The sequence below is a fragment of the Bison bison genome, unplaced genomic scaffold, assembly GCF_000754665.1.
Source record: "Bison bison bison isolate TAMUID 2011002044 unplaced genomic scaffold, Bison_UMD1.0 scf7180017864154, whole genome shotgun sequence".
NCBI classification, from domain to species: domain Eukaryota; kingdom Metazoa; phylum Chordata; class Mammalia; order Artiodactyla; family Bovidae; genus Bison; species Bison bison.
In genome coordinates this window covers 255,528-266,151 of record NW_011494726.1, presented here as the reverse complement: position 1 = coordinate 266,151, position 10,624 = coordinate 255,528, and the positions used below count along the sequence as shown (strand labels likewise).

Genomic DNA, 10,624 nt, shown 5'->3' with positions numbered 1-10,624 from the left:
GATAACCGTAATGTGCTTGAATCATCTTGAAACCATCCCAGCCCCACCCCCGGTTGGTGGAAAAATTGTCTTCCACGAAATCAGTTCCCGGTGCCAGAAAGGTTGGGGACCGCTGCCCTGGGCGTTCTACGGTGCCTTCACACAGGTGAGGCCACTTGCGCCTCACAGCGGCCCCCAGAGAGTTGGCAGTGTTCTTCCTCTCCAGTTAGCAAACGGAAGTTCTCAGAAGCTGAGTGATTTGACCAAGGTTGTGTTTCTTGTAAGTAGCTGAGCTGGTGCAAGGTTGAGCCAAATCTGCTCTCGTGGACAGTGTGTCCTTGGACCAAAGTTAGCACTTGGCAGAAGATGGGCTAAAAATGGCTGGTATGTTTAAGGTACCTACCACTTGATGGGCACTGCCAAATATAACAGTCAGAGTCCTATCTTTTGCTTTAAGGTTGATGAAACAATCATCACATGGTGTTTTTCCCTGTAGTATGGGGAAAAACAGATTTGGTGAAAACCAGATATTCCAGATATTTCTTGAAAGAAGGAAAGGCTGTATGTTTAACATAAGCTTCTAAAGAATTGAGCCATCTCTGGCATTGAGGAGGCAGATTAGGAAAGTGGAGGAAAACAGGTCAAGAGATAGATGTGCGTTTGAGTTCTGGCTCTCTGCTCTCTCCTGGCTGTGCTGCCCTGGACACAGCAGTTGGCGCCTCTGAACCTATACTTCTTCACCTCGTGGAGGGGGAAGGGAGTATTGGAAACAGATCTCCCTGTATGTAGGACTGCTGCGAAGGTTAAATGGCTAAAAAGTAAAAACACCTTTTTAGCAAAGTTCCCGGAGAAGGCAATGGCACCCCACTCCAGTACTCTTGCCTGGAAAATCCCATGGACGGAGGAGCCTGGTAGGCTGCAGTCCATGGGGTCGCTAAGAGTCGGACACGACTGAGCAACTTCACTTTCACTTTTCACTTACATGCATTGGAGAAGGAAATGGCAACCCACTCCAGTGTTCTTGCCTGGAGAATCCCATGGACGGGGAAGCCTGGTGGGCTGCCGTCTATGGTGTCACACAGAGACATGACTGACGTGACTTAGAAGCAGCAGCAGCAAAGTTCCTAACCCGGTGGGTGCTCCTGCTCAGTATTACTGGAGACATTTGGAAATAGACATTTCCCATTTAGCTGTGTTTCCTCCCAGATGGGTTGGAAGGAGATTGGCACATATGCGCCTCCTGGGCCTTGAAGCCTGATGTTCACTTTCTCTCTCCCTCTCGTTTTAGGGAATGACCATGGATAAAAGTGAGCTGGTACAGAAAGCCAAGCTCGCCGAGCAGGCCGAGCGCTACGATGACATGGCTGCGGCCATGAAGGCGGTCACAGAGCAGGGGCACGAGCTCTCCAACGAGGAGAGAAACCTGCTGTCCGTTGCCTACAAGAATGTGGTCGGCCCCCGCCGTTCGTCCTGGCGTGTCATCTCCAGCATCGAACAGAAAACTGAGAGGAACGAGAAGAAGCAGCAGATGGGCAAAGAGTACCGCGAGAAGATCGAGGCCGAGCTGCAGGACATCTGCAATGACGTGCTGGTAAGAGGCCAGTGTTCCTATTCTAAAGAACACCTCCTAATAGTATTCATTTCATGAACAAATGCCAGCTCTCAAATAGCTCTTGAGAGAAAGGTGTCTGAATATACTGGGAAGCTGCAAACCATTTGCAACTAAGTTTTAAGCACACGATGTGATTTTTTTTTTTTCCCCTCAGCTCCTAACCTGATCAGAGGTTGCTTGTCACTTGTGGGATATTTTCCTCTCTCTTCCAAAGAACTCTGGAAAACGGGAACGTTTGCTCAACATCCCTCCATCTTTTCTTTAGAAATTGAGGGCAGAGAGGCAGCATTTTCGATAGGTGCAACCACCTATCAAAATTGAGGGCAGAGAGGCTGTTCTCTGTGTCAGTCTGACGGCGGTGTCCTCTCCAGGAGGGGAGAGGGGAGCCAAAAGCTGACCTCTCTCTCAGCTGCTCCCTGGTCCCTGCACAATGGTAGTTTTGTACGTTAGCCCTGTCCATCAGTTTGGGCCTTCGTTCCAAAGGCAAATCACAAGTGGTGTGGGGATTTTCCCTTGCCGTGATTCGTATGAACCTGAGTTGGACCACGGATTCCTCGCTGCTTTCCCTCGAGCCATCATCACCTGGGGGTGGGTGGGAGGGCCTCATACCGTAGAGCAGATCATGATCATGCTGTCTTTCCCTCACGTCCTGAGCCCACTGGGAACTTTCTTTTTCTTCCAGGTGAAATCAGGTAAAAATGAGTGGTGAGGGCTGCTTTGAAGGGAAAAGGGATTCACACTTGTGGATCTACCTGCTCCCCTGCTGGCTGCCTTTCTGAGTTACTGCCCTTGACACCTTTCTTTTGAAAACCAGTACAGAGCTTGTTAGCCATCAGGCAGGACTCCTCATGCGTAATCCATAAGGAGTCGCACCCTATTTGTCTGCACAGATTATTAAAACGACTACCCCCCACCCCCCGCATCCTCTCACTTTGATTGATTCGGTCCCCCTTACTGCTAAGCTTTTGCATCAAGCTGCTGTTTAATTTTTTTTTTGTTAGACTCGTGGTGTAAGAGTGGCTAAATTTGTTGCCTGTTGGTCATTTGGGGGTTTGTTAATGGTGCGCTAATTCCCGAATGTTAGGTACATCTGGTACTCAGATGAAGTATGGCATGCACTCCCAAGGCAAGAAAGTTCCCTAATTCCTGAACGGTAGACCAGCTTTTACGAGCATCTGAAAGAATGTGAAGAAAAGCATGGTACTTACTGCCTCTTAACCAGTTTTTCAGGATGCCACATTCTAAAACAACTCTTCGAAAATATTGCTCTGTATACGAAGCGTGGACTCCTTCACAACTGCTTTTGTTGTAAGCATAAATGTTTAAAGGAATTTATTATTAATAATAGTCTTAGCTACTTTTGGAGTGCTTACTAGTGCCAGGCGGTATCTTAAGCACTCTGTGAACATTGGCTCATTTATCCTCGTAACTGCACTAGGAGATGGCTGTTGGGCTTCCCCTTGTGTAGCTGAGGAGACAGGATCAGGGCAGTCAGGTCCTTTGTCCAGGGTCATACAGATGGTGAGCCGCAGAGGAGGGATTTTTACCCGGGTCTGAGCGATTCTAACGTTAGTTCTTGGAATTTCTCCCTACTATCACCCTTTTTCTTCTGAAGTGGAAAGATTTTTTTTTTCTTTAATTACAGAATTAATACGATTTTTTTTTAAAGCACAAGGCAGAAGAGTATAAATAAGAAAATTTAAAAATCACTTCTAAAATACTATTACCTAGAGAACCATTGTTAACATCTTGATAAATATCCTTCTAGATTTTTCCCTTAGGTATTTATATGCATGTGCATATATCTGTTTTAATATTAAAATAGGATTCACTTGGTATTTATTATCCGTTTTTGTTTTTCCCCACTCAGACTTCTTTTGGAGAGCCTTTCCACATAATCAGTGTGGTTCTGCATCATCATTTTTAAAGCCTGTGTAGCATGCCATTGTATGGCTGTACTTTAACCCTTTACTGGACCGTCAAAGTGGATTTTAACAGATACTGGCATCTGTTATGACCTGGGCTAAAAACTATTTAAAAACTTTGGATGAAAATCATGTATTTTGCAATTACCACCCCCCCAATTATTTAGAAGTGGTAGTATCTCAAATCTCAAACATAGTTTTAACATCTTGTAAGTAATATTTCCAGATTCTTAACAGAATGTGGATCATTTTTTAGGAGCTGTTGGATAAATACCTTATTCCCAATGCTACACAACCAGAAAGTAAGGTGTTCTACTTGAAAATGAAAGGCGATTATTTTAGATATCTTTCTGAGGTGGCTTCTGGAGACAATAAACAAAGTAAGTAACTTTTTTTTCTTTTCTTTCTGTCTTCTCTTTTTTTTGAGGAATTTGACCAGTAGCAGAGACCGTCTTCATAATAATTTTGAGTTTTGCTTGGTCTGTAGTCAGAGTTAAAGACCACAGCGTTGTGCTGACCAGTGACAGACAGGGTCCTGTGTGCTGTGTGTGTGCTCAGCTGCTCTGTCATGTCTGACTCTTTGTGACGCCGTGGACTGTAGCCTGCCAGGCTCCTCTGTCCATGGGATTTTTCAGGCAAGAATACTGGAGTGGGTTGCCATTTCCTCCTCCAGGGGATCTTCCTGACCCAGGGATCGAACCTGGGTCTCTTGTGTCTCCTGCGTTAATTAGCAGGGAGGTTCTTACTACTAGTGGGAAGTGTAGTTCTTTACTACACCTGGGAAGCTCCTGAACAGGGTCATGGGGTTGACAGATACATCTAAGGGACAAGTATGGGGGTATTAAAAGTCTGGTGCAGTAGTGCACTGAAAAAGATCTTTATTTTAAGGATTGTTTGGTAGTTGTCTTAGGTGTGAAACTTTAAAATGTTTGATAGAGTAAAACTGCCATGGTGAAGAGAGATGCATTTCTTTTGTCATATACATGTGTTAGTGTAATGGTGGTTGTGGCTCTGCTTTATTAAGTGCCTCCTATGTGTGTCATTTATTTCTTACACAACTCTAGGAGTGTAGGTGGGAGTCTTCTGTCCTTTTTTTCTGTTAAGGACACCAGGACTCACAGAGGTTTTCATTCAGTCCAAACCACACAATTAAGAGTTGGGAATTCATTCCAGTTTTGCGTCTTGACTCTGAAGTCCACAATCTTTCCATTAGAGCACATTGCTTTCCATGTTCCATGTTGTTCAGGGTTATTCCTGTATTTCCTAACTGCTTTTGTAGACTTTGTCATCATTGTCTTTGTTTTCCCTCAAAGCATTTCATACAGTACTCAGATTAGAGTACATGTTTAACAGATGATTATTAATCGGATAGTAGAGACATTTGATAGCACATTTGCTCCAGCCGAGTTTGGCAAAATAATTTGGTAGTGGATCCAGCGTACAATGCAACCTTACGTAAGACCCACCCTTTCATGTTTTTTCTTTCTTACAGCCACTGTGTCGAACTCCCAGCAGGCTTACCAAGAAGCATTTGAAATTAGTAAGAAAGAAATGCAGCCTACACACCCCATTCGACTGGGGCTGGCACTTAATTTCTCCGTCTTTTATTATGAGATTCTAAACTCTCCTGAAAAGGCTTGCAGCCTGGCAAAAACGGTGAGAAAGACCTTCTGGGGTTTCTGATAGTAAAAATGCTCATGTCTAGAACCTTGTTTTAAAATTACCCAAATGTAACTCATTGTTTTGGACTTATTTGTGAAGATTTTTCTGGGGGTAGGAGAAACCCATCTGTATTGACTCCATGTTTTATGGAGTCAGTACAGACCTGTTACTTCTTGACGACTTCTCAGTGCCTATGCTGATTGGCGTTTGAGTTCAGTTTCTGTTTTGGGGTGAGGTTGTAGACAGTCCAGGGAGGAGGCAGCTTGTTGCTCTCATCACGCTCTGGGCTGTAGACCTCGGCTCCTCAGTGTCGTCTTTTTACTGAGGCTGGAGGTTATGGCAAGAGGTGTAGAGAAGGAAGTCAGATCTTGTTTCTTTGTGTCCTGAATTACGTCTTGTCTTCTTTGGGTAGAAAACTGCCTTTTCTACGTGTTTTTGTCATCTTTGAATATGCACAGTCCTTGAACATTTTTTTAATTGGTAAAAACTGTGTGAAATGAATGCCCAGAGTTCCATCACTTAATTGAAGTTCGGATTTAGTGATGTGAACTTCTAGTCTCCATTTATCTCCTGTATCTAAACCTTTTGTTTTTCTGCTTAATGAAAAAGGGGGAGGGATTACTAGAAATGTCTTTGGTAATTCAAATATCATGTGAATTCCTTTAGGATGAGTAATACTTGTTGACTTGATAGGTAGAGTAAAGTTCTTAGCTAGGAATTTTTGTCATGGTTGGTTGATGCTTTAGAAGCCAGTATCACATGTTTACTGACAGGACTAGCAAGCAAGGTAACAATAACCTAGGTTCCCCGAGAATACTGTACAGGAAGAAAAATGGTAGCAGGAAGAAAACGGGGCTAAACTAGTTCAAGGAACCTGTGACATCTTAGCTAAAGGCTCTTTGTTTCAGGCGTTTGATGAGGCGATTGCTGAATTGGACACACTGAATGAAGAGTCTTACAAAGACAGCACCCTGATTATGCAGCTGCTTAGGGACAATCTCACTGTAAGTACTGCCCATTCCGTGACTGCTTCCAGTGGGTGGGGCTTATGGCTTGTTCCTGTTCCTCTGCCTCCTAGCCTGGGACTCAGGACAGGATTTGTGCCCTGTACGTGTAATTAAGTTTTTTAATTGATTATAAGCACCTGCTGAAATTTTGACCTTTGCCATCACTGTCTGCAGTCATATGAGAAGAATTATAAGCAGTTGAGATGAGGTGATACAGAGTGGGCCACCTCCCCGCGGAAAGTTCTAAGAGCCCTTCTTTGTTTATAGCTCTGTTTTTCTCTTGCAGCTGTGGACGTCGGAAAACCAGGGAGACGAAGGAGATGCTGGGGAGGGAGAGAACTAATGTCTACCGTGCTTTGTGATCTCTTGAGTGGCACTCTGTACCCTCCACATATATCCCTTTGTGCGATAAAAAAAAAGAAACGTACGTCGACTTTCAATTTTTCACAGCCTCAGCCTAGCAAAAATGGTCCATGGGATGAACAGCTGGTATTTGTATCTAAAATTCAGATTGGTCACATAAATGCCACGGCATTCTGAAGTTTTGATTTTGATTAACATTGACAGGATTACTGTGTGTTTCATTTAAAAAAAAAAACAACAACAAAAACTGAACACTGTGATTATGGAGTTTTGTAATTTAGCAGAACTCTTACTGGTAGAAAAAAAAATAGACCTGAATTATGTGTAACTTTTTGGAAAGTTAAATTTGATTCAAAACAGTTGTCCCTGAAATACAGTTCCATTGTAAAGTTGTACAGAAAGTTATAGATTCTATTGTGACACTGGGACTTGGAGTGGGTCACCTCTCATTTGGCATTCGAGTTTTACAGTAATTTCTAGTGATTCTGCCCATTCTGATCAGGGCTTTTAGACACTTGGTACGTTGGGGCTTGTTGCCACTGTAAAGCTCGTGACCACAGACGGCCACAGTGTCTTCCTCCAAGGAAACTCGAAGCCAGAAAAGAACATTCTTGGTCGAGATAACTGGGTTATGACAGCATGCAAAGGTCCACTGCTCATAGACCACCTGTGACTCCAGCCCCTTCCCCTATAGCAGCATGTTTAGTGATTGGCAACTTGTGCTTAGGAAGTGGAATCTGTTTTCCCTGTAACCATGAGCTCAAGATGGAAAAAAAAAAAGCCGTGTATCTTATGAATGGCCTTATCTGTTTCCTGGGTAATACCTTTAAGAATAATGCTCTGCAGAGATTGTCTTTCACTTGAGGAGTAAGTACTCAGTGTTTGGGTTCTTCCTAGCTCGGGGCTTTAAAATTTTGAAATCTAAACATTCTTTCCCACAGTCCTTTTTGACTGTTGACTTTAGTCTTCTCTAAATTTCTGTCCTTCTGCTTCCTTACATTTTTTTCTTTGTGCATTCTCTCTCTCTATGCCTTTTGTTCATGGTTTAGTACTAGATGGGCAGGGACAGGGGGGGTCCACAAGAGGGTGAGGGATGTTGGCGAGCACTTTGGTGAGCCAGCGTTGCTTCAGCGAGTTGAAAAGAGCTTCCCACATTTCAGCTCTGTCTTCCTCCAGTTCTCAGCACGGTGGTTGCTCTTCAGTCACACCAAGATCTGACTCCAAAATGTATTTTTAAATATCCATGGTTTCTCTTTATATTGCAGCCAACCCTGATAATGCTTGTTAGCACCTGTCACCAGCTCTCCCAAGGGTACCCATCCCGTCAGGTTCACAGACAAATGTCAGGGAAGTTGCATGAACACTGCGATGGGAGAGTCAGGAATAGCCTGGCCTGCCAGTCTCAGTCTCCACCTTCCTCCCCGAACATTCCACGTAGCTGTAGTGTCCCATCTGTTTGTCCATCTGCTGAAATAAGAAAAGAAATATTCATGCACTGATTTCAAAAAACCAAAAGGAAAAAAGAAAAAAAAAAACCTCTCTCCTTTCTAGCTGAACAGAAACGTGCAGTTAATACTTGCCGCTTGGACATGCAGTAGTGAATGTGGAACGAGCCTGTCTGTATATCTGGTAGCTCTCTCGCTTTGTTTTTCCTCACCAGTATTCTGCCTCACGTTTGCTTCTGTGATGGTTATATTGCCTAGCAAGCACACCCGTGGTTGTGAAAATAGTATAGCAAAAAAGAAAAAACCCCGGTTATTGATGTACTAGATTTGTGTATGTCTTTTAAACAGTTCTAGTTTCCACCTTACACGGAATAATCAGGAAAAGTGTAAAAACTCAAAAGTGAAATAAAAAATTTTATCAGTTAGTTGGCTGATGCACTGTTATGTGGCGTCTCCTGTATCACCACCAGAACTAGCTAACTTCTGAGCACACTTATTTGGGGCTCTACTCTTCAAAAGGAGGCAGCAGCTTCATTTCATCCTTTCGAGCCAGACAGCCCAGTTGGTAAAGAGTGCCTGCAATGCTGGAGACCCCGGTTCAATTCCTGGATCAGGAAGATCTGCCAGAGAAGGGATAGGCTACCCACTCCAGTGTTCTTGGGGTTCCCTGGTGGCTCAGCTGGTAAAGAATCCACCTGCAATGCAGGAGACCTGGGTTCGATCCCTGGGTTGGGAAGATCCCCTGGAGAAGGGAAAGGCTACCCACTCCAGTATTGTGGCCTGGAGAATTCCACGGACTGTATAGTCCCTGGGGTTGCAAAGAGTTGGACACGAGTGAGCGACTCTCACTTTTCACTCTTTAAAAGGAGGCAGCAGCTTCATTTCATCCTTTCGAGCCAGAAGTGTTGGGAACAAATTGCCTTGAATGAACACAGAGCCTGTCCACCTTCCACAACAAACCATCAAGGTGTTAGATCCTCATCTGTGGCTTCAATGATTTGGTGATACGGATTATTACTTTGCATCCTACTCATACACCACCACCACTTACTTGTTTTAAAACCCTGAGATGTAACCAAACAAGATGGTAGCAGAAGTCCTAGTCACCTCCAAGTTTGTACAGGCTCTGTTATCTGCCCTAACATTATGTAAGATAGCCTGCAGCATTGAGTTTCCTCATGGGGTTTGCCCCAGTCTCAGAACATCCACATTGGGAATTCCTGGCAGTCCAATGGTTAGGACTGGGCGTTTTCACTCACTGCACCTAGGTTTGCTTCCTGATCAGGAAACTAACATCCTGCAAGCCATGGGCATGCAGCCAAAAAGATGAAAACATCCACATTCCCACAAGGATGGAGGAGGGGGTCAAGACAGGAAGATAATTTAAGCCCAAGTTAGAACTGGTTGATGCTTGGTAGTGTAGGTGGGGCAGCCAAGACGCACTCCTGCCCCTGGTTCTCAAGCTGTTTCACTTGTCACACCCAACCAAAGGTCAGTGGGAACCCACCTGTTTTACTGAAGCAGGAAACAGGAGAGGCTCAGGGGAAGTATCATTTCAAGGTAGGTTGGACCAATATTTTCAAAAAGGATTCCACACCACAGATTGGGACTGCAAACGAAGGCTGACAGAAGGGTCTTGGTGCTTAGTTTGGGACCACCACCATGGCCTTGTTCTGTCAGGTCCTTACAGTTTCCACAGAGGCTGGACTTCGTGAACCTTCGGGGTGGAGCACAGGTGGGTTGGTTTCGCTGAGAGATGATCAGGGAATGTCCCACGAAAGGCTCTTGGCAGAACAACTCCGGTCAAGAAGGACCTTAAGAGTGTTCCGGAATTCTCACATGGAGCCTTCAGTCCCAAATCACCAAGCCGGGGTCGGGGGTGGGGGAGGGTTTCCCTGGCCGTCCAGTAGTTAAGAACCCCCTGTGCTCCAGTGCACCCGGCATGGGTTTGATACCTGGCCAGGGAACTAAGATCCCCATCCTGTGCCGTGGGGTGCGGGCGCAAAAGCAAATCACCAAGAGGGTTCCAGATGGCTGAGACTAAACCCAGGCTGTCTTGATGAGAGAAAGCCTGCTTTCAGGAGGATAGGTCCACATTTTGAAACGGCATCCTGCAGGGAATTCTCCCGTTTGTGTGTAAAACGCACAGAGCACGCGGTCGCCTTTCATCCTTGTGTAGAGGGAATCCTCTTAAATTTCAGAGAGAGAGGAAACGGGTGAAGAAGGACAAAGACGTGATGGGGATCAAAACCCAGGTGTCTTGCCGTAGAGTGCCGCCCTCTCCGCGCCGCTGGCGCCGGCCCGGAGCCCTACCCGGGGCCAGGTGAGGGCTCTCCTCGCTTCCCGTCGCGGGGGCCGAGATGCCCGCCACCTGGGGCTTCTAGAAGGCTGAGGGGGGGAATCCCAGCTGCGGGGGCGGGACCCGAGCGCCCTGGCGATTGGCTCGGGACGGCGGGGGCGGTCGAAGGCCGGGGGGCGGACAGTGGGGTGGGAAGAGCGCCGCCGCCCGCGCGCCCCCGCTGCCCGCGTCCCACCCGGGTGAGCACACGCGGGCGCCGAGCGCGGGGCCGCGAGCCCAAAATGAACGCCAGCGGCCCCGGGCTACCCGCTCGCCTCGCTCTACGTGGGCGA

At 45.9% G+C, this 10,624-nt stretch overlaps 2 protein-coding genes across 2 annotated transcripts in view; both read left to right on the top strand.

The window, feature by feature from the left end:
• The first annotated feature begins 1,246 nt into the window (after positions 1 to 1,246).
• On the top strand, positions 1,247 to 8,418 carry YWHAB (tyrosine 3-monooxygenase/tryptophan 5-monooxygenase activation protein, beta). Its single transcript, XM_010840975.1, has 5 exons — positions 1,247 to 1,570; positions 3,773 to 3,896; positions 5,009 to 5,172; positions 6,087 to 6,182; positions 6,472 to 8,418. Exons 1-5 carry the CDS (start codon positions 1,271 to 1,273, stop codon positions 6,526 to 6,528), a joined length of 741 nt encoding a protein of 246 aa, XP_010839277.1. The 5' UTR covers positions 1,247 to 1,270; the 3' UTR covers positions 6,529 to 8,418.
• Positions 8,419 to 9,077: 659 nt separating this feature from the next.
• The window catches only part of PABPC1L (poly(A) binding protein, cytoplasmic 1-like), a 24,954-nt gene continuing 23,407 nt past the window's right edge, over positions 9,078 to 10,624 (top strand). The window contains exons 1-4 of the mRNA XM_010841005.1: positions 9,078 to 9,106; positions 9,674 to 9,728; positions 10,195 to 10,316; positions 10,401 to 10,620. Coding sequence (XP_010839307.1) covers positions 9,078 to 9,106; positions 9,674 to 9,728; positions 10,195 to 10,316; positions 10,401 to 10,620 — 426 coding nt within the window. The remainder of the gene's footprint in view (positions 9,107 to 9,673; positions 9,729 to 10,194; positions 10,317 to 10,400; positions 10,621 to 10,624) is intronic.

Coding starts and splice junctions, on each gene's coding strand:
- YWHAB (XM_010840975.1), top strand. CDS start 1,271: ATGACCATGGATAAAAGTGAGCTGGTACAGAAAGCCAAGCTCGCCGAG. Junction 3,897..5,008: donor TTCTGGAGACAATAAACAAA/GTAAGTAACTTT, acceptor TCTTTCTTACAG/CCACTGTGTCGAACTCCCAG. Junction 6,183..6,471: donor TGCTTAGGGACAATCTCACT/GTAAGTACTGCC, acceptor TTTCTCTTGCAG/CTGTGGACGTCGGAAAACCA.